Source organism: Oryzias latipes, chromosome 12 (assembly GCF_002234675.1).
Source record: "Oryzias latipes chromosome 12, ASM223467v1".
NCBI classification, from domain to species: domain Eukaryota; kingdom Metazoa; phylum Chordata; class Actinopteri; order Beloniformes; family Adrianichthyidae; genus Oryzias; species Oryzias latipes.
In genome coordinates, this window is record NC_019870.2 from 7,506,150 (window position 1) to 7,527,278 (window position 21,129).

Consider the following 21,129-nt stretch of genomic DNA (forward strand, 5'->3'; position numbering starts at 1 on the left):
CAACATAAAACAAATCAATCCCAGGGAAGTGCCATTGCATTCGCCACTCTTCTCGCACATAGACGGATTTTATTCCATTGGAAATCTGACGAAGCTCGTTCGGTCTCCCAATGGTTAAAATAGTTACCGTAATTTCCTTCCTGCCTTTGAAAAAGCTCACATACAAGGTAAAATCAACACAACAAAAATTTTCAGTGACATGGATCCCTCTTATCGAATATGTGATAATATGTACCTTTGATGTTTGATGACTTGGATGTGAGGAATAGAGACTGTTATCAATCATGCTTTCTTTTTAGTGTTCCTTCATCTGTTTAAGAGCCTCGTGGGTTAGGAGGGAGGGTACTTTCTTCTCTTTTCTGTTTCACTTTTTAGTTTTATCTTACCTTTTATTTATTTATTTATGTATAATTGCATATTTTTGGTCTATAAATATCAATTCAACGATACTGTAATTGAATACTGTGGATGAAAAAGCTGACAATAATAGGAATGAGCTTTTGCCAACGAACCAATGCAATTTCTGACTAATTCACAACAAACCCACAAAAATCTAGGAATTAGGTTTCTGCACAACTGCTTTGAAATCTGTCAACATTATCAGTTCAGTACAAAGGGAATTATCTTTTTTTGCTGTAAAGGGCAGCAAAAGGGCATCTTCATGAGAACACTTGGCATTATATATTTTAATTAAACACTTTATAATTTTTCAAAATAGATATTAGAGGAACAATATATTCCACATTCCACAGCCCACAAAACTTTGGAAACATCCCACAATGCAGCTCATCAGCAGAATTGACTGAAAAAGGGGCTTTTGTTTTCCTAATGAGCCTAGCTTTACCAGTAAAATGACGATGACATTTTAAGATTAATTTATGTTTATTCAGGGACTTCAGCATTTAAAGCCTTTATTTTAGCATTTTTCAACTTTGTTGAGACAATTTCAATGCTGAAAGAGTCAACTGAGCATTTACAAATAAACGTATTTTTTTTAGCTACTTAATGATTTTTCTCTACATTGTTCTACAATTTTATTTAGGATTTTATTAGCAATGTTTACAGTTATTTGGTTCAATTGTAGCAGGGTTTTTATTTACTGTTGTAGTAAAGATTTGTTTTTTGTTTTTTGCTGTTTAGCACTAATAATGTGTGGCTCAATTACCCCTTTGCACCTACTTCTCAGTTATTTGAATATTTTTAGCAAAAGAAGAACAATAATCAGCTCCAAAGCTCTTTTCCTTTTTTTTTTGCAGGAAATGTCATTAATTGAATTAAAAAAGACAAATTTTAGTCATTTCAAATTAATCTTTTGGGAAAATCCTTGTGGTTTCTTTTTGTCCAGAAAGTCAAAAGTGCATGAAAACATGCATAAGAAACAACGATTTCTGAAAAGGAGCAGTTAGCAAATATTCTGCTTTATTTGACTTTAAATTAATGAGTGAAATAAAGTGATGGATGTGCAGAGATTACAGTCCAAAGCGGCACATATCTGACTTCCGGATGCACCCTCTCTATTGCGGATGACATCAGCTGAGGAGTGAGTGTGCGAAATCGCTCCCGGCGCGCGTTCCTGTGCCCGGCCACGGACGGAGCGTGACACAATGTCTGCCGGTATAAAACAGCCAGGGCCACTCCTTTAAGGGCTCCACTCGAGTGTCTGGGGACCACTCCAGCAGTCTGTGGCGAATAAGATCAGAGGGAAGAGGACGAGGAGGAGGAGGCAGACTGCTGCTTGGATAAACCGCACAGACAGACAGGAGAAGCAGCGCAGAGGATGGCTACACTTGTAGAATCCGCAGAAATGGAGGTTCTGGGCAGCAGCATCGGAGCAGCATCCTCCAGTCCGTCCCATCACTTCAACGACGGCAAATTCTACCTGCTGGTGGTGATCGGGGAGATCACCAGCGACGATCAGCTCAAGTGTGCCATTGCAGACATTGAAAAAGGTAAGATGGAGATGTGCGAGACTGTGGGTGTGGGCCACTGACACCTCAAGTCCCCAAGAACTCTTTCAGGAGAGATATAGTGCCTGAAAGTTTGAATTTGTTTTGTCATTAAGAGGAATGTTACGGTGGAAATGATGCCAGGCCAATTACGCATGCGTTTTAGAGCTTCAAAATCACACTAAACCTTTTTTTATTTGACAGATTAAAAAAATATTATTTATTTTATTTATTGATGCAGCTCAGACTGCGGGGGTAGATCCTAACCGTTTCCCAGAAGGCATCCTTGCTGTAAACGCGTCTTCTGCAGCATCACCTCCAAAAATGCATTTCTAGAAGTCGGTCTAAGCAGCACTTTTTCCATCTTGGAGCTTCTACTGAGGCCTTTTGTTCGTCAGGAGGCGGACACATCGAGATGGGGGGGGGCTGTCTGCTCTCTTCTGTGTTTTTTTCCCCCCAAAAAACGCGATTTTAGGCTCAAATTGTCACTTTTTTGTGATTAATAAAACAAAAGCAGGCGGGATTTTCCTGCTGCTGTGACAAGAAACCATCACGATCCTAATCCTGCATCCAGCTCTCTCATCCCACACCGGCTTGTGGGCGTGGCCCTGTCCGCACTGCGGTCCCTACGGAAAGCCACAAGGGTCCAGATTCAGTTGGAGGAGGGCGTTTCAGAGACTCTCCAGCTGCGGCTGATGCCAAAGAGCTCTGTTTGTTTGAGGGAGCCGTAAGAAGAGGAGAATGTGGCGCAGTAAACGAGGACGCTTTATCTGTAAATAAGAGCATGGTTAAAGAATAAACGAATTTTCTTTATATTTATGTTTTTGTCTACATGCATTATTTATTATTTCAGATTTTACACAATTATTTAAAAAAAATATCAAATGTTCTTGAAACTTTACTTTACAGATGCCCTTCTGTGTTTTTCTTATTCCAAATTACCTATTTTATGGATGAGATGTCATTTTTGTTTGTTTTGATCGATTCTTTTTTAGTTTGATGACTTGGCAAAGTTTATTTGGAGGTCATCATTAGGCCTTGACACTGAAAAAAATGGAGGATATGACACCATGACTCAGTACAGCAGAGACCCCGGGTTCATGTGGCCCACGGCAAAACATAAACAGCACTATGGATGTTTCCTAATATAGATTTCATGGCTTCTGCCAAATCAGTAACCAATCTAAACGTTTTCCAGTGAACAGGAAGTGGGGCAGATGTCTAGACGACTTTTTACACACTTTGGTGTCTTTTTTTTCCCCTTTCTTTTCCTGAAATGTCTTAAAATAGTTTGTGTTGTGCAGGAATCCGTTCCTGGGACACAAATCTGATCGACTGCAACCTGGACCAGGAGCTGAAGCTGTTTGTTTCCAGACACTCTGCTCGCTTTTCTGCAGATGTCAAAGGTAAACAAGAAGAAAAACATATTTGAGACAATTTTTTTCTGTGATGCACAGATGGTAAACAGATTGAAGAGGAAAAAAATCAGAAACCTTGACTCCCTGCTGTTTGAGGATCTGGCCGCTCAGCTGTGATCTGAAAAGCATTTTGCTGCCACGGTTTGATTCTGTTTGTCCCTTCAAATTGAATCGTTAGTCTCTAATCAATACCAAGCTGTTCTGCTTTCATGAAAGGGACTTTCTCCACTTCAATTCCCAGGGAACCTCAATGATCTTATTGATGTAAAAAAAATTAAAAATAAAACACCCTTTATCACCTAAACGGCAACAAATTAAATAGTCACTTTAATTAATTGTCACTTTAAATTGTCACAAAAAATATCCCCTTTTGACTTCAAATCTGTTTGAGGGTTTTAAAAAGTATATGGGCTTCTTAATTTTTATCATTATAAATTGTGCTACGGCTAAGAATCATCCATACACGCTTTTTCTGCAAAATACTTACCGGTATATAAAAATATCCCAGCTTTATTTGTTAAAATGTTCTTCATTGTTTACCAAATAAAGACTTTACTGTTTTCCTTCTTTGTTTTTTTTAAGACGTTCATAGAAAAACCTCATGGCAAAATATGGTTTTGCAAAAATGCTGATTGCTGGGTGTAAAATTGAAAACTTTAATGGTGTTTCTGAACTTCATCTGTTGAAATGTCCAATCTTTGCTTAGTTTACTCACCAAAAAGTTCTAATTTTTTTAGTCTTTGTGTATTGAAAAGTGCATTTACCTCCTCACAGTAAATTTTTTCTATAGATTTGCACAGAACTTTTGTTTCTTCTTTTGCCCCACAACAAAAGGAAACAAAAGAAATGCTGCTTTCAAACTGGGAAACATTTGTTCCTTTGGGTAGTTCACTGTATTTGGCAAATGCGAACACCTGCAACATTGATTTAAAAAAATGCAGAATCATTTTGATTTAAAATCATTTGGAAATATGTCATTGAGAAAGACACGTTTTCTTTCATTGTGTTGTTTTTTTTTTCTTAATCAGTGCACATGAACAGTTGTTAGTGTGTAATTTTTCCAGGGACAGTGGACAGAGACAGTTTTATCCTATCTCAACAGTGAAGTGTGAAGCCAAACCAGATGAAGGTGTAAATCATTTGAGTTTTTTAGCTCTATTTGTCCATTCAAATTGGGTTACTATCGGCAAACCAGAACAAGCTTTTCTGTTTTGGAGAAAATGGCTTCTTGTTATCAAATCTATTCTTCTATTTAAATCACAAAATCTATGCGAGTCTGTCAGCATAACATTGGATCACCAATATTAATACTTTCTATGATATTTAAGGATCTGGCAACATAGCTCTTGAAGTATTTTCAACTGAAACAGTGAAATGACATTTGCTAGGAAACCGTGGTGGTGTGTAGTTTAAAATCATTAAAAGAAAAACCTTCAAATGAGTTTGAATGCACACTGCTTCTCAGTGATGTACCCTGCCACATGGCAGTGAACCTAAATCTCTTCTTATTGCTGTCAGAATTCAGGCTTTATCCCCCTCTCCGTATTTGTAGCATGGCATTTTTAAAGCTGAATCCTTTACGAGGTGAAGGAGCAGTTCTTTTAAGAGGGAGCAGGTTCAGCAGACGGCACGGCCTTGAAGGTCAGAAGAGCTCCATCTCGGCTCCACGTCACATATGAACCTGTTATATCTGCCTGGCTGTTTGATAAATTGATCCTGTCAACAGAAGCTGCTCTAGACCAGATGACTACATTTATTTACAGCTTGACATGCATCAAGTAGCAGAAATTGCTGCACAAAACTGCATTACAACAAACACAATGATTTATTCAAAGCAACTGTCAATGAAGCTCCGGTCTCCCGTTGCCTTTTATCCCACTTTTGTTTTCACCTCTTTCCCATCCTCCATTTCTCGCTCTCCATCCTCCTCCAGTGAGCTGCTGCCTGGATGCACAGTTGTTCTGGGAGTAATAAGCAGTTTGGATCCTCGGGGGACCTGAAGATGAAGAGGGGTGGGGAAAAAGGGGGTTTGATTGTTAAGAAAAAAAGCGAAGAGAAGATGGATAATGGAAGCAAGGGAGGGAGGGAAAAGCAAAAGCTGAAAGATCACAAGAAAAAATGGCAATAGTGATAAATATTACAAGAAAGTCATGTATTGAGAGTTGGAGATACCAATGAGTAACATTCAAAGTAAATACCCAAAGAATATTTAAAAAATATATGATTTTAATTCTCAAACAGGTACTTTTACAATACATAAAATAGAACAATTTATGTATTTTAAGACATTGGCTTACGCTCATAGTGCTTTTACAGAGTAGGGAGCAGGGCAGCTGGTATGTCACACAAACAAATGAAGTTATCTATCTTTTTCGATGGATGACAGGAAATCTGCACACAAAAGCAGGAGAGCTGAGCTGGAAACCCTGTGTTTCACCTCAAAAAAATGGATTTGCTCATGAAAATTTTCATTTTGCTTTGTCCAATTCAGCTGAGAGTTGAAGCAGAAAATATATGAAACATTTTATGAACTCACACCAAGTTTTTATTGGATTGAGCAAAAATATTCTGGGTTCTTAAAGTGGAAATTCAGGCCTTTTTTTTGTAAAGAATAAAAAAAAGAAAAATAACAGAAAGTTGACAGTTTTGAGATTTTTTTAAAATTGACTGTGTATGAGATCTGGACTGAGTGACTCCTCCCCCCCTTGCTTTCCAAACAGGAAGTACTCACTGGCTCCAAACAGTCAAAATTCCATTTGTACAAAATGTAATAATTACCCCCTGGCTTGTTCTTTTCCTTTTATTGTATTGCACTGTTTTGTATTGGATCATTATGATCAATAACAAAAGAGTTATTGATCACTATAGATCTGCTGTGTGTGTGAATGGGTGAATGGACTTGTGACTGTAAAGCGCTTTGGGCCTTCGAGGAGGGTAAAAAGCGCTATACAAGCATATGCCATTTACCATTTTCCAATAAAGTTTGTAAAAAAAAAGTCAAAATCCCATAGACTTCTATTGAGAAATAATCAGCTCTTACTCAGTCATTGTATTTGTGAGAATAACCATTCCTGCTCTGATATCTTTTTTTTAACATGTTCTTGCTAATCCTTTTTTTTCATTCTTATTCCAATTATTAAAGTTATAAACTGACCTGTCAGAAGCCTCAATGAAAGTATCTGATCTTGTGTCGAACGTTCGTGAGGTTTGACAGATTCTCTGGAGCTTCCCTTTAAGTGGAAGGGTTGTTTGGCTCGGTCCATGGCAGGAAGGCAGTGCCTGTCCTGCACTTTCAATTTAGCCAGAAGGAGAATGCTTGACGGTGCATGCTGCATTACCCCGCTTCCTGCTGAGACAGGACTGCCCTGAATGTTCAGGAGCCCTCTATTGATCCGTGTTATTGACAGCACCACTGCACAATGCACCATTTTTGATGACTTAGCTTAGACAAACAATGAGGCTGGTGTCCTTTCTGCTGCGTTTACTTCTATAATACATGTAGGACCTATATGGGCCAAAGAAGAGTTTTTTTCTTCCCTTTGCTTCATCGGACATTATAATTGCTTCTGGATAGATTTATTTATGGATGAAAATTTTCTGGATTGTTTTCAGGCGGTCTTTGGTCATCAATTTTGACCTATTAAGAAAGAGCTGAATACCTGCCTATCACTTCCATCCGCTGGGATTTTATCACAAAGGTTTAAGGCTAAAACTATTTTCATGCATTAAACTTACAGGAAATACATATAAATAAATAAAAATGTAGTAAATAATTAGGTTTAGGTTTCAAAATACTTGTAATTCAATTGAAAGAATGAAAAAACAAGTCAAATGTGGTGCTGTTGTATTTTTTTAAGTTTTTGTCTTACCTCAGAATGTCAAATTTAATCTTTATGTATAGCAAATATTTGACTACAACTTTACATAAAGTAAAATACAAATAGCCTTTTTTTAAACTTCTTTTAAAGTGCTATTATATGCACTGATGCTAAATAAACTGCATAATTGAGAAAGTGAACCAATCCCTCCTAATGGACTGTAAAATCTTCAAAGTAACCATTTTTTGTGAATTTAAACTTAAAAACTGCGCCGAGCTGTAATAAAAATGTAAAAAAAAAGCTTTTGTTTTTCAGACAGCACAGAAACCACAGCAGTGACTGCAGGAGATTTTACTATGCAGTGACAAACCTCTAAAGGGAATAGGTGGAGTCAAGGGTTGGCTGTTCCTCTCTGAAATGCATGATGCAATATGCATGGAAGAATTTGCTGAGCAGTCACAGGGCTGCTGCAGTGTCACGTCTCCAGAGATCAGACACTTTCTTTGTGCTTCTGAAATTCAAAATGAGATCCTCAAATAATGCCCAATTTGTTGCGCTTGAGTTTTTTTCACATAACACATGACTTTTCTTTGTCTTAGTTCCTTTAATGAAAACATCGCTGCATTGAGGCGAGACAAAGGTTTGATACAGGGGGTACTGGTGAGCGTCCACACCCAGTACATGTAAAGCAGATCCTGGTTCTTGACATACAATCACTCACTGTCTGTCAGACAGATCTGCTTTATGGAAATGTTCTGTGGAAATGAGTCGCAGACTAAATGATTTCTTTTGCTTTTGAAATGAAATTACTGCAGTGATGTCTTTTTCATGAGATCATTATATTGGTTGTCAACTGGTCTGAGCTTTTGACATTCCAATTGTGTTGCTTTGTCAATTTGACTGACAATAATTTATGCAAAAAGTGAAAAACTGCTCAGTGGAGTAATAAAATCTTTCAGAAGGAAAAAATTTTCTTGGAGAATATCCTGTTGAAGTGTAGCAATAAATTAAGAAAATATCCAGATATGTTAAGTCTTAAGTTTTTATGTTTATCAGGTTTGAGAAACCCTGAAAAGGTTTTTTTTTTATTCATCATCTTTCAGTTTGATTTTATAAACCAGAAAATAATTTATGGATTATATTTTACATCTTTGTAGTCTAAAACTGAAATTGTCCAAAAAAAAACAATAATAATAATGATTTTTATATTTTAACTCCAGAAGAAAGTAATAGTAAAAATACTATAAAATATCAAATGTTACTGTACTTATTATTAAAAAGTCTGAAATTCTTCTGCTTCTAAGATTTCATCCATGCTTAAGACATTACTTTGCAGAGATGTCTTAAATGAACACTTACTTCATCACTTTGTTTGCAGCTTTCAAAACACATTTTTAATGAACTAGCAGTTAAAAGTTTGGAGAACTTTTTTTTCTCTACCAAAATGCATAATGTGAGTACTCTGATTTATACTTTTACAATGAAAATATGTATAAAAAGTTTTGAAGAAAATAAAACACAGCAGCACCTGCTTATCAAATATGAACCAAAATGATAGCTAAAGGGATCAGTGTGTTGTCTGGAATGAGGAATGGAGATAAGGAGAGTTGGTGGCAGAGTAAAGAGGTTTAGGAGAATGTTCAGGGGAAATGGTTAGCTAAGAGAAAGTGGGACACTGATGCAGGAAGGAATGGGAAGATGGACCACAAGGTAAAGGTGGAGGTGCAGGTGAAAGTCAAACAAAGGGGGAGTGAGGTCTTCTATGACAGGTTGGACGCAAAAAGGGAGAGGTGGATCTTTACAGGTGAAGCAGAGAAACAGAGATGGAAGGATATGCAGCAGGTTAGAGCGATCAAGAACTGGGAGGAAAATGTGTTAACAGGTTCCACACATGTAATAAATATGTGGAAGGAGAACTTTGGAGAACCACAGAGAGCACAAAGTACAAGAGGAGGCTGTTATAGAGCAGGTGGTAGCAAAGATGAGTAATAATGAAGTGATGAAGACACTGAAGGGATGACAACAGTTAAACCTGACAGAATACCTGTGGAGGTATAGAACTGTTTAGGACTTTTCTGACTGGGCTGTGTAACCAAATCTTGAAGAGTGAAAGGACGTCTGAGGAATAGAGAAGAAGTGTTTCAAAAAGAAGAGAGACGTGTGAGGAAACTATTGAGGAAAAAAGCTGATGAGTCACACAATGAAGTCATGGGAAAGTCTAGTAGAACTAAGGCTGAGTCAAAAGTGAGCATTTGTGAGCAACAGCATGGCATTATGCCAATGAAGAGAGACAGAGAAATAATATTTGTGGTGAGGATGCTGCTGGAACAGAACAGAGAAGGTCAGTAGGAGCAGCGTTGTGTCTTTGTAGAGCTGGAGAAACCCTATGACATAATAGATTTAAATCAAATTGTAGCTGATGATGGTTTCATGCCAAATGAGGAACAAGAGAGAGGAGCTGTTCGTATGAGGAGGTCTGGAGTGGTAAAAGATCTATGTTAGATGTTCAGAACTGGAAGACAGTGGTGAGATGTGCTGTAGGTGTGACAGAGGAGTTCAGCTTTGTTATGTTGTTGTTAGTTTTTTTCACATTTCTTCTGTCCTAAGGCAGATGTTCCAGTGTTTCTATGTGTCTGATTTTTTTCTGTTTTCTCTGACCAACAGACAGAATTTAGCTCAAACAAATTCATTTACAGCAGTTGCAATAAATGTCCTTTCTTCCTTTTTTTGTGTCGCGTCATCAACAATTCCTGCTTATGAACTTGTGCTTTATAAAATAAACTAAATTAAATCAAGTAATTTTAATTAAATCAGCATTATAATAGCAGGGAACCTAAGAAGGTGCTTTTTTTCTCATGCTGTTTGTTTTGTGTCCAGGACAGAGAATTCTTCACCATAAAAGTCCTGTCCTGGAGACCGTGGTCCTGATAAACCCCTCAGATGAAGCCGTCAGCACCGAGGTAAATTAAACTTTTTCTGAGAATGATTTTGTTCTAGTAATACTTAGTTTTCAGCATGAAGGCAATACTATTTTAGTTTCCTACTACATCTACCTTGAGTATAAAATTAAAAAAGGAAATATACAAATAAAATACGTAAAAGCATCAGTTAAAGAAAAAAACAGCAACTTCTGCTTTTGTGTTGTGTTTTTTTAACTGTTTTACACAGAATGGAAAATAACTGGAGGAACTTAGGAACAAAAATGACTTTCCTTCAGTGTGCTGCTCCTTTTTGAGCATTGCCTCCTCCCCCAGCCATGTTTGCAGTTAAACTGTGCATTAATAATATCCTGAAGCACTGCAGAAATGACTGGGCCAGTCGCCTGGAACAGCTGAGGCTGCTGGAGTGGAATAAAACACCAGCAAAGATGGAGACAGGCAGAGATTCAGGCTTATGAGAGAAAACCAACTGAAGAGTGAACAGCAAGAGGGGCAGGTCGGCCGATTAGCTAATGGATATCATTAGAGTGACATGAAAATGGGGCTTATTCAGATGCATAAAATCAATACACAAAATGATGCCGCAGCACACCACTTAGTTCAACGTAATTTCTAATATTGCTCTTGTGTTTTAACAATTTTCCTTTGTATAAAGCAGAGGAAAACTTTACTTTTTTTTCTTCATTAGGTTCGCTTGATGATTTCAGACGTGGCCAGACACAAACTGCTGGTTCTCTCGGGGCAATGCTCTGAAAACACCGGAGAGCTGATTCTTCAGTCTGGATCTTTCTCTTTCTTCAGTTTCATTGACATATTCACAGATCAAGAGGTGGGCAAAATTTTTGAAGAATTTCTAACGATAACACAAAAAACTAGAGCTGCACGATGTGAGGAAAACTCACAATTTGCGATATTGGTGATCAATATTGTGATGACGGTGTAACTTGCGATACATGAACAAACAGCCAATCAACTAAAAACCTCAACTCCATTTTACTGCAACACTTTCAATGAGAGTCAACATACCTTAAATTATTCTCCAAATTGTCCCTCGTCTACATAGGAGGCAAACATCTAACATTAAAAGGCTACATCTGATTGATCAACAACTTGAAGGGGTCCATCCGATTGGTCAAATGCAAAAATGTATTTATTTGATTTGTTAAATGCTTCAAGGTGCCATAAGACTTTTTTAGCACATTTAAGGTAACCATTTTTTGGAATTATTCACTGTTTTTTGCAATACGTATTGCACAGCTTGATATCGTGATAACGATAAATTTGCAATTTATTGTCCAGGCCTAAAGTTGGCCAACTGACATTTGCTAAATTGACTGAAAGAACAACTTCAAGGAATTAAATGACTAAATGTTAACACATTAACAAATCAATAAGGACACTTACATTACTCACCTTTTTTTGAAGGCTGCCTTTAGCTTCAGTTTGAAAATCGCTTAACTCTAATCACTTTTGTTCTGGTTGGACTTCCCATTTTTCCATTGCAAGTCAATAGAGACCAAATTTACCATGTCTAAAATCAAATTCCAAGATCCAGTATTCTATGCTAAACCAGTAGTGCCCAACCCCCCAGGTGGTACCGTGCCGCAGAGGAAAATAAAAACACAAGGTACAGATTTTCAGTTTTATTCATAATCTGATTCTGAAGGATTAAGAATAAAACTGGGAAAAAAAATCTATGTTGCATTTTAATGGTTCCTACACAAAATCTAGTGTGCAAATAAAGTTTAAACTAGCTGCAGATGTTTTAAACAGTATGGAAGTAAACTTTACCCTCAAAGTTAAGTGAAACTGGATGCTTAAAAAAAAGTCAGACTCCCACTTTAGCCTCATACAGGCCAATCCATGAAAATAATCTTATATCAAAATCAAATCGGTCCATCGTCTGAAAAAGGTTTTGGACCACTGATCTAAACCATTGTTTACTAAATGCTTACAGTAAAATTTAAGGAATAATTCTTTAGACAGCTTTTGATTAAAAATGTTTAAATCTTTTGCAGATTGGTGAACTGCTCAGTACCATTCACCCAGCAAATAAAGCCAACCTTACACTCTCTTGCCCTGAGCAAGGCGACTGGAAAGATTCCAGTTTGGATAAACACAACCTGCAAGACTTCATTAACATGAAAATAAACTCCACTCTCATCCTCCCTGAAATGGAAGGTCTCTCAGAGTTTACGGAGTATTTGTCTGAATCAGTGGAGATCCCGTCTCCGTTTGATCTCCTGGAACCACCAACCTCAGGCGGTTTCCTAAAGCTCTCCAAACCTTGCTGCTACATTTTCCCTGGTGGTCGGGGTGACTCAGCTCTTTTTGCTGTAAATGGCTTCAACATGCTCATCAATGGTGGCTCAGACAGGAAGTCTTGTTTCTGGAAGTTAGTGAGACATCTAGACAGAGTGGACTCCATCCTCTTGACTCATATTGGCAGTGACAATCTGCCAGGCATTAATAGCATGCTGCAGAGGAAGATCGCAGAGCTTGAAGAGGAGCAGTCGCAGGGTTCGACCGCAAACAGTGACTGGGTGAAAAACATGATCTCTCCCGATCTTGGAGTTGTGTTTGTCAATTTTCCTGAAAACTTGGACAAGCCTGAACCTAACTACAGAGTTTGCAGGACTGTTGAGGAGGCAGCTTTAACCCAGCAGTTCCTCAGCAGGCTAAATTTGAGGATCGAGCCTTTGCAAAGACCTGTTGGAAACACCATAGAACCAGTCGTACTTTTTCAGAAAATGGGTGTTGGGAAACTTGATATGTATGTGCTAAACCCATCTAAGAACAGCAAGGAGATGCAGCACTTTATGAAGCACTGGACAGGAAAGGAGAAAGATGCTATTTCAATTCTACTTCCAAATGGAAAGGAATCGGAATTCCCTTTGTCTTACTTGACATCCATCTCTTCACTGATAGTGTGGCACCCTGCAAATCCCACAGACAAGGTTGTGAGAGTTCTTTTCCCTGGAAATGCCAACCAGGATCACATCTTTGATGGCTTGGAGAAGCTAAAGCACCTGGATTTTCTGAAGCAGCCAGTTGTCACTCAAAAATCAATGTCTTCAAGTGTCCAATCAGTTCCAACAGTGAAGCAAACAAAGATGAAACACAGAACAGACAGCAAAGAGAGTTTAAAATCTACCCCAAAGCCATCACCAATCAAAGCCATTAAAAAGGAGTCAAAGGAAGAAACGTCAGAAAAGACGAAGGTAGAAGCCGATCATGAGAAGTCACACAAAACTGAGAACAAAGAAAGAATTGCTCTGAAAAAGGAAAAGTCAAAGACAGTTGAGAAAGATTCAAAAGCAAAGGTGGATCAAACCACTTTGAACGATACTCTTGAAAAAAAGAAGATTGTTAAAAAGGAGACCAAATCTCTTATAGAAAAGAAAAAGGACGTTAAAAAGGAAGCAGCAAAAAAAGACGATGCCTTGAAACCAGAGGGTAAAAAGGATGAGAAGGTTAAAAAAGAGGAAGCAAAGAAAATGATAAAAAAAGACATCAGAAGAGATTCACCTTTGAAAGAGAAAAGGGAAGAAAGGAGAGAACAGAAGAAAGATGTAAAAAGACCATCTAAAGATGTGAAAAAGGTAGCCAGTGTGGGTGAAGACAAGAATCTGAAGCTAAAGAAAGATGCTGGGGTTCCGTTAAAGTTGAAAGAGAAAGGAAAGTCAAAGGTCACCAAGAAGGAGACAAAGGTGGATTCCAAACTGGCACCAAGCACTGCTGCTGCCAGAGAAGATCCAGAAGCAGAACGGTCTGTGATGTCCTCACCTGAAGACCTCACGAAAGACTTTGAGGAGCTCAAAGTAGAAGAGTTAGTTGAGAATGACGCAACTGTACAACAAAACGAAGAGACGCAAAATGAAACTGTGATTGAAGAAGAGGTATTACCAAATAAAGAGTCCCCTGAGCTGTTAGAGTCGGTTGATGAGGGTATCACCACAACAGAGGCAGAAGGAGACAGTGGAGAGACTCCAGAAGAACAAATACTAAAGGAAAAACCTAATATGAGTGTTTCAGAGAAATTTGAAGATGAAGGCACTGTACTAGAAGAAGCCTCTGAGGGAGGGGATTATGAAGAGAAAGGAGAGACAGAAGAAGTTTATGAGCCACAAATAAATCTTAGTCCCTCTACACATGATGGCCAACTGATACACACCAAAGTGGAACAAGGAGTGAGTGTTGAGGGCAATGATGATGTGAAAAATAGAAATGTTACAGATGACTTTGTAAGTCCAGGAGAAACCAGTAAGCAAATGCTGTTTGCATCCAATTCTCCTAAAATGTCCTCACCCATTTCTCCTGCTGCTTCCATCAAAGATGAGATGCCTCCTTTTGGCTTTGAGAGCTACACAGCTTCAGATGAAGAGAATGGGGACGAAGATCATACATCTGTCCACACTCGGACTGCTGTTGAAATCTCTAGTGTAAATTATGAATGCACAAGTGATAGGACAGGATTTCCATTTCAGGATGTTGGAAAATCTGCATCTGGAGAGTTTGAAAAAAACAAGCCGTCCCCACCTGGGGATTTACATGATGTCACAGAAGGCCAAGACTACAGTCATTTTGCCTCCAAAGTATCACCGCCGACATCACTGGAGGAAGATCAATTTCATAAAGAGTTTCCGCTAGGGGAAAAGGCTGAAGGATTTGCTGATCCTCAGCCATTATCACAGCAATATGTTTTTGACTCATCCAGACCAAATCTAATATCCTCAACATCACCTATTGTCCGTTCTCCATCTGTAGAATATAAGGGCACATTTGATTCCCCATTAAGAATTGATGCTCCAGTAGAAATATCCTCCACATTGGCAGGGAGCACCAAACCGGACTGTGCTTCCCCAGTAAGCCCTGACGACATGACACAGGGCATGGCCAATTCACCTCAGTCATCTGGTCACACACCTTACTATCAGTCCCCAGTAGATGAAAAAGTTGGAGCTGTACCACAAGATACTAATGATAAAATCCATGGCCCAATCATTGTGGAGGTCGCAAGTGATAAAGAGGACTCCTCTAACAGAGATACCCCTGAACCAAATGATGCAGAACAGCAACTATCTTCTCCATTAGAGAAGGTGGTTTCCTCCCCAAAGACCCCATCTGCTTCTGAGTGTACATCCCCAATAAAGAAGGAAATGTCATCCTTTGATACAGATCCTAAAAAACCCGGAGAACAAAACCATTCAACATCTACATTGATGGGCAAACATGAGTCTGACAGCAATCAACAATCATCTTTTAAAGAAGAGAGTAAAATGTCTATTTCTGAGGGTACCACATCAGACAAGTCTGGAACACCACTGGAAGAAGTAGTGGCAGAAGACACATTTTCACATCTAGCTTCAGCCTCTACAGCATCCCTTGCCACCAGCTCACTGCCAGAGCCAACTACTGGTTCACCCTCTCTTCATGCTGAAGTGGGGTCTCCTCACTCAACAGAGGTAGATGACTCTTTGTCTGTCTCAGTGGTTCAAACACCAACTACTTTCCAAGAGGCTGAAGGATCCCCAACCAAAGAAGACAGTCCAAGGCCCATGTCAATCTCCCCAGACAACTCACCTAAAGCAAAAAGCAGAACACAGGCACAAGATGCAAAGTCCCCAGAGCATTCTGCCATGTCATTGGAGTTTGGCCAGGAATCCCCTGACCACTCTTTAGCCCTTGACTTCAGTAAGCAATCTCCAGAGCATCAGTCGGTGGGTAACAGCTCACAAGCCACAGAGAATGGTCCTACTGAGATTGACTTCAGTCCATTAAATGTTGCAGATGTGAGAGCCTCTGGAGAGGCCAAGTCTGCAATGGACAACCCTTTGTTTTTTGAAGAAGCAGATTCAGTTCATGCTACTTCTGCAACCCCATCAGATGCATCCCAGTCCACACCATCTGTAACTACTCCATGTCATATAAAAGAGATGGCACATGCTGTGGTGGAAAAAAACGATAGATCCCCAGTTACCCCAAGGGCATCTTCCCTCACCCTTTCTCCCCACTCTAACCAAGCATCCCCAGTGCTAGGAACTGCCCCAATCAAAGTCGGAATTGTTTCCGTTTCACCATCTTTTGAAAGCGTAATTGTTTCTGACACACAGCAGAAATGTGACCGTTCACCCTCACCTCCAAAAGCCTCTTCACCAATCTCTTGTTTTACTCTTTCTGAAGGGGAGACGCTTTCCCAGTCAATGGAAGCTACAAAGTGCAAAAATTCTGCAACTGAAATAAAATCCCCTTTATCTCCTTTATCTTCCCAGCTACCAGTGTCCACTGACCTAAATAATCCTAGTTCTGCTAGTGGCTCAAAAGAGCTGGACTTCACAGAAAGAATCTCCTGTTCACAATCCAATACTGATGTAGACCTCTGCCTGGTCACTTCCTGTGAGTATCGTCACCCTAAGACCGAATTGTCACCGTCTTTCATCAACCCCAACCCTATAGAGTACTTCATCAATGAACAAAAACTTCTGGAAGAGGACAAGCTTCTGACCAAATCCGCAGATGGCCCCCCACCCCCTGGGGGTAAACTCACTGCTAAACAATGTGAAGAAACCCCGCCCACATCTATTAGTGAATCTGTTCCCTCCCAGACGGACTCAGATGTTCCCCCAGGAACAGAAGAATGCCCCTCCATCACAGCGGATGCAAACATTGACTCTGAAGACGACTCTGAGACCCTGCCTACCGATAAAACTCTAACTAACAGGCATGCTGACCCTCCTCCGGTGCCACTCAGGGACTCTGCCCCAACGCCTGGTCACCATGATGTCTGCATGGTGGACCCAGAGGTTCTGAAGGCTGAAGAAAACCTTCACAATGCCAATCCAGATAGTGCAGAGAAGAAGTTAAATAAGAAGAAGCTGTCAAAGAAATCCTCATCAGCCCCTGGGAAGAGTGGTGTGTCTAAAGTTAAGGATTCAAAGACGGATTCTCCAAAGAGGGTTGTGGAAGAAAGAAAAGATGCCAAAAATGCAACAAATACATCTGCATCAAAAGGTGTAAAAAGTGCCACATTAGGTGAGTAATCTTCTTTTTAGCCACCATGATTGTTTGCATGTCCACAAAAACCAGATAACTGGGATTGATCAGATATTAGCAAATTGTAGAAATTGGATCATCAGAAAATCCTGGTTTACATAGAAGTCAATTGTCTGATTTATTTTGAAGAGACACACACACAAGGATGTTACTTTCTAACTGGTGTTTTCCAGTTGTACTCTATGTGGCTCTGGGGTATTGCGACTTCTATTCCCTGCTTTTTTCTACACACATGCTGTTGTAAAATTATGATAATACTGGATAAACCAAAATGTATGTGTTAATAAAGACACTGGATCCCATCTACCAGGGCCCTTTCGCCTCACAGCAAGAAGGCTCTGGTAGCTGGGTCCTTTCTGTTTAGAGTTTGCATGTTTTCCCTGTGCATGTGTGGGTTTCCTCTGAGCATTACAGTTTCCTCCCACATTCCAAAGATGTGCTTTGTAGGTTGACTGGTGTCTGTAAATTCCCCCGTGGTGTGCATGTGAGTTTGTGTGTGTGGCCATGCAACAGACTGGCACCTGTTCAGGGTGTGTCCCAGCTTTGCCCATTAGTAGCTGGGTTAGCTCCAGCAGGTGGATGGATGGATGAATGGATGGATGGATAGATGGATGAAAACTAACAAAAATGTGTCAATTTTCAGGTGCTGGTAGTGGAAAGGGGTCATCTCTATCCAGCTGTCCTCCCATGTACATGGATTTGGTTTACATCCCCAATCACTGCAGTGCCAAAAATGTGGACGTTGAGTTCTTTAAACGTGTTCGGTCCTCTTACTATGTGGTCAGTGGCAGCGACCAGATGGGTCAGGAGCCTAGTCGGGCTGTCCTTGATGCCTTGCTGGAAGGAAAGGCACAGTGGGACAATAGCATGCAAGTAAGTATCAAAGATCCCAATATTAATAATAATGTGGAACTTGTTTTTAAGAATCTACTACAGCCACTCTGAGTGGGTTCAAGAGGGTTTCAAATCTCAGGTTAGACTATTATATTATTTGGTAAAAGAATAGCCAGTTCATGGCTATCTGTCTAAACCCCACTTGCAAGTTGCCACACCACATTGAGTCCATATGACCATTAACCCCATATGACCTTTAAAGACACACTCTGATCACTTTAGGGTTTTTTAAAAGCTTCCCCAGTGGTATTTTAATTATGATTAGACTGTTTTTAGCCAATATTTTAAAAAACAGTTTTTTTTCTAAGACATGGTTTCTGCAAAATGGCAGTTCAAAATGGCAGGAGAGCAACACCGCTCTTTCCCTCTCCCGTGCTGAGAGTGCTAGGTTTACACTTTCTCCCGTTGCTTACAGTCCCTTACAACCTCTACTAACATTATGCATGCGGCAAAAATGACGAGCAATATTGGAGCTATCCAGCCGTACAGTTTTAAGCAAGATGCCAGCTCAGCAGTGAAAACAAAGACGTTAATAAATCAAGTCATTCTGATGCAAGTGGGTGCATAAGAATGGAGGGAAGCAGGGAGTGTGTGGCCCTCCTTGTGTATTTTCTATGTAACAAACATAATCTTTTTCAAACAACATTTTTCTTGTCTCCTCCTGATTCAGAACGATTTGAATGATGAAATACTCAGAAATGCAAATGTGAGCTGAATTTTCTTTAAATGTGTCATCCATCATTAGGAAAATGGCACAAGAACAGGTTAAAAATACCCATCAGAGTGGGTGGTTGAACAAAAAGGTAATCTGTTAGTCGCTTTGAAAGAACTACTTTGAAAAGTAGAAACGGTTACCAGGGCAGATGAATCTTTTACTTTTGTTTAATCGCTTTTTTGTGCTGGTTCTTTGCCAGTTTAAAAATGATTTTATTTATTTTTCTTTTATAATTTCTTGTTTGAATGTGAATTTTTGTATTACAAGTACTTCATATAAGTTTATAAAAATGTATACATTTATAAAAGCTAGACTTAACCTTCAAATCATTCTAAAATCACAATGCAGAATTGGTCCTAAAGGCTTTTTTTTTTTGTCACGTGAGGTTTCAAAATTGCCTTTCTTTCTGCTTCCAGGTCACTCTAATTCCAACCCATGACACAGATGTGATGAGGGAGTGGTACCAGGACAGCCATGACAAGCAGCAGGAGCTGAACATTATGGTCCTAGCCAGCAGCAGCACGGTTGTCATGCAGGACGAGTCCTTCCCTGCTTGTAAAATAGAGATGTAGGCGTGTTCGGTGATCAATCAAGAGAAACCTTTTTCTGCAAATGAAAGCCCAAATTATGTAGCATGAAGCATTAAGCAGACACAAGCACTGAATGAGACAAAAAATCAAAAACAAATGTACAGTCAGAATCAAACTGGTATGGACACAATTAAATGCAAAGGAGTGCATCCCTTAATCTAAAATCGATTCTAATGGAACAATACGGGGGAAGACTAGAAATGAACCAGCATACTCATGATAGTCAAGATTAAGTAACTAATTTATTTCCCCTTGCAGCCACAGACGAACATTTTTAGTCAGCTTCCAGGAAGCAAATAATTCCCACATTTGCTCCATAGTAAAACAGCACAAGATGGTGTTTATTTAAACCAAAGCATAAAACAACACTCTTCCTGTTACTGCCTTAGGGAATCTTAATGAATGTAGAGGAGCTGAAGGAACAGCAGACAACTAATCCCCAACACCTTAGGTTCCCCCCCCCCAAAGGGTCTCATCATGACATGGATGAGCATTAACAGGATGTCCAACATTCGTCAGGAGTGTTGCTGCTATAGCTATGTCATATTTGAACGTTTTTATTTGTAAGACAACAAACATCTGTCTTTGTCCTTTTTAAGTTGCTGCTAATAAATTGTTAATCTTTTATAATCTTACACTTTAAATTATTATTATTCAGTCTTTTTTAAAAGCGATAAATGGGTGATCAAGCATTTAACTGCTGAAAAGCTAACAAAGCAGGATATTTGTGGAATGTCTTGCTTTTTTTAAGGGTTGTATTTATGAATAGCGTTGGGGTCAATGGGAGCGACTGGCGAACTTGCATGACTTATATTAGATTTAGAGTTTTTTAATTCTTTCTTGGAGTGTCTGCTCACACTTAGGAATTCTGGGAAAGAAGGGCACCAAATAGGCACATTTCAAACGGGCACTAGGGTTTTTGCAAGTTGTGCCATGACATTTGCAAGCGATACACAAAGAACAGTGATTATCAACAGGACTAGTGTGATGGCAAATGTAATTTTGGGTGCAGCAAATTGTGAGTGATCACACTGATGCTGAAAAACTTTGCAGAATGTGAGGAGATCTGCCTCTAAATCAGGTATGAGGGAGTCAGCACACAGATAAAAGTGCTTTTGGGAACATGTACAACAAAAAGGACACTTTACAACAAACGTGACTTAACCGCAGAGGCCGCACACCCACTTCAACAGGCCATTTCGGGAGAAAATTTCAACAAATATCAAATAATAATAACAAGTTTTGGTATTTTTGAATAACAAATCCAAATTTCTGGGCTTACATAAGGTGTTCACAACACCGTGCAGGAAAACTTTAGTCACCATGAACTTACTGTCAAACTGAACAGACATTTCTCTTAAACAGAACTTTCTCTTTCTCTGTTGTCTTTCTCCTTGTCCTCCCTATCTGCCTTTTTCTCCCCATCTTTCTCTTGGGAGACCTTTACTAATATTTGTCTGCTGCTGTCTGGTGTAGTTGTCTTGTGATCTCCACTCCACCTTTTCCCCAGACTCATGTGTAACCTAGAGCGACTAGTTGTGAGTGAAAATCCTACTTAGTGCTTTCTCCTGTCTGTGTGCAATACTTCCTCTCCTGTACCCATAAGGCAAATCTAATGTGAGAGGAACCACTACTATAACCACAACCACAATAAAACCTGGTGTGAAAAATAATGGCTTCTTTTGACTTTGTGTTTTTTGAGACCCTATATGTTCAAATATGTAATAATAAAGAAAATTCTTACCACATGGTGAGA

At 39.3% G+C, this 21,129-nt stretch overlaps 1 protein-coding gene and 2 long non-coding RNA genes across 3 annotated transcripts; 1 reads left to right on the forward strand and 2 right to left on the reverse strand.

Moving 5' to 3' along the window:
* Positions 1 to 1,516: 1,516 nt before the first annotated feature.
* map1b (microtubule associated protein 1B) lies at positions 1,517 to 21,046 on the forward strand. Its single transcript, XM_004074677.4, has 7 exons — positions 1,517 to 1,949; positions 3,251 to 3,352; positions 10,060 to 10,142; positions 10,810 to 10,950; positions 12,140 to 17,153; positions 17,818 to 18,047; positions 19,200 to 21,046. The coding sequence occupies exons 1-7, from the start codon at positions 1,778 to 1,780 to the stop codon at positions 19,353 to 19,355; spliced, it is 5,898 nt and encodes a 1,965-aa protein (XP_004074725.1). The 5' UTR covers positions 1,517 to 1,777; the 3' UTR covers positions 19,356 to 21,046.
* On the reverse strand, positions 2,891 to 3,848 carry LOC110016042. The gene is made up of 3 exons (XR_002291300.2): positions 3,440 to 3,848; positions 3,188 to 3,337; positions 2,891 to 2,990 (listed from the first exon to the last, which is right to left on the reverse strand). It is a non-coding gene; the product is annotated as an uncharacterized LOC110016042 (long non-coding RNA).
* Positions 4,389 to 6,000, reverse strand: LOC105355199. The gene is made up of 2 exons (XR_002874260.1): positions 5,662 to 6,000; positions 4,389 to 5,360 (listed from the first exon to the last, which is right to left on the reverse strand). It is a non-coding gene; the product is annotated as an uncharacterized LOC105355199 (long non-coding RNA).
* Positions 21,047 to 21,129: the final 83 nt, after the last annotated feature.

Bases quoted from the DNA above. Each gene is read 5' to 3' on its own strand.
- map1b (XM_004074677.4), top strand. From the start codon at position 1,778: ATGGCTACACTTGTAGAATCCGCAGAAATGGAGGTTCTGGGCAGCAGC. The intron at 10,143-10,809 runs GTAAATTAAACT...TTTCTTCATTAG, and splicing joins ATGAAGCCGTCAGCACCGAG to GTTCGCTTGATGATTTCAGA. The intron at 17,154-17,817 runs GTGAGTAATCTT...GTCAATTTTCAG, and splicing joins TGTAAAAAGTGCCACATTAG to GTGCTGGTAGTGGAAAGGGG.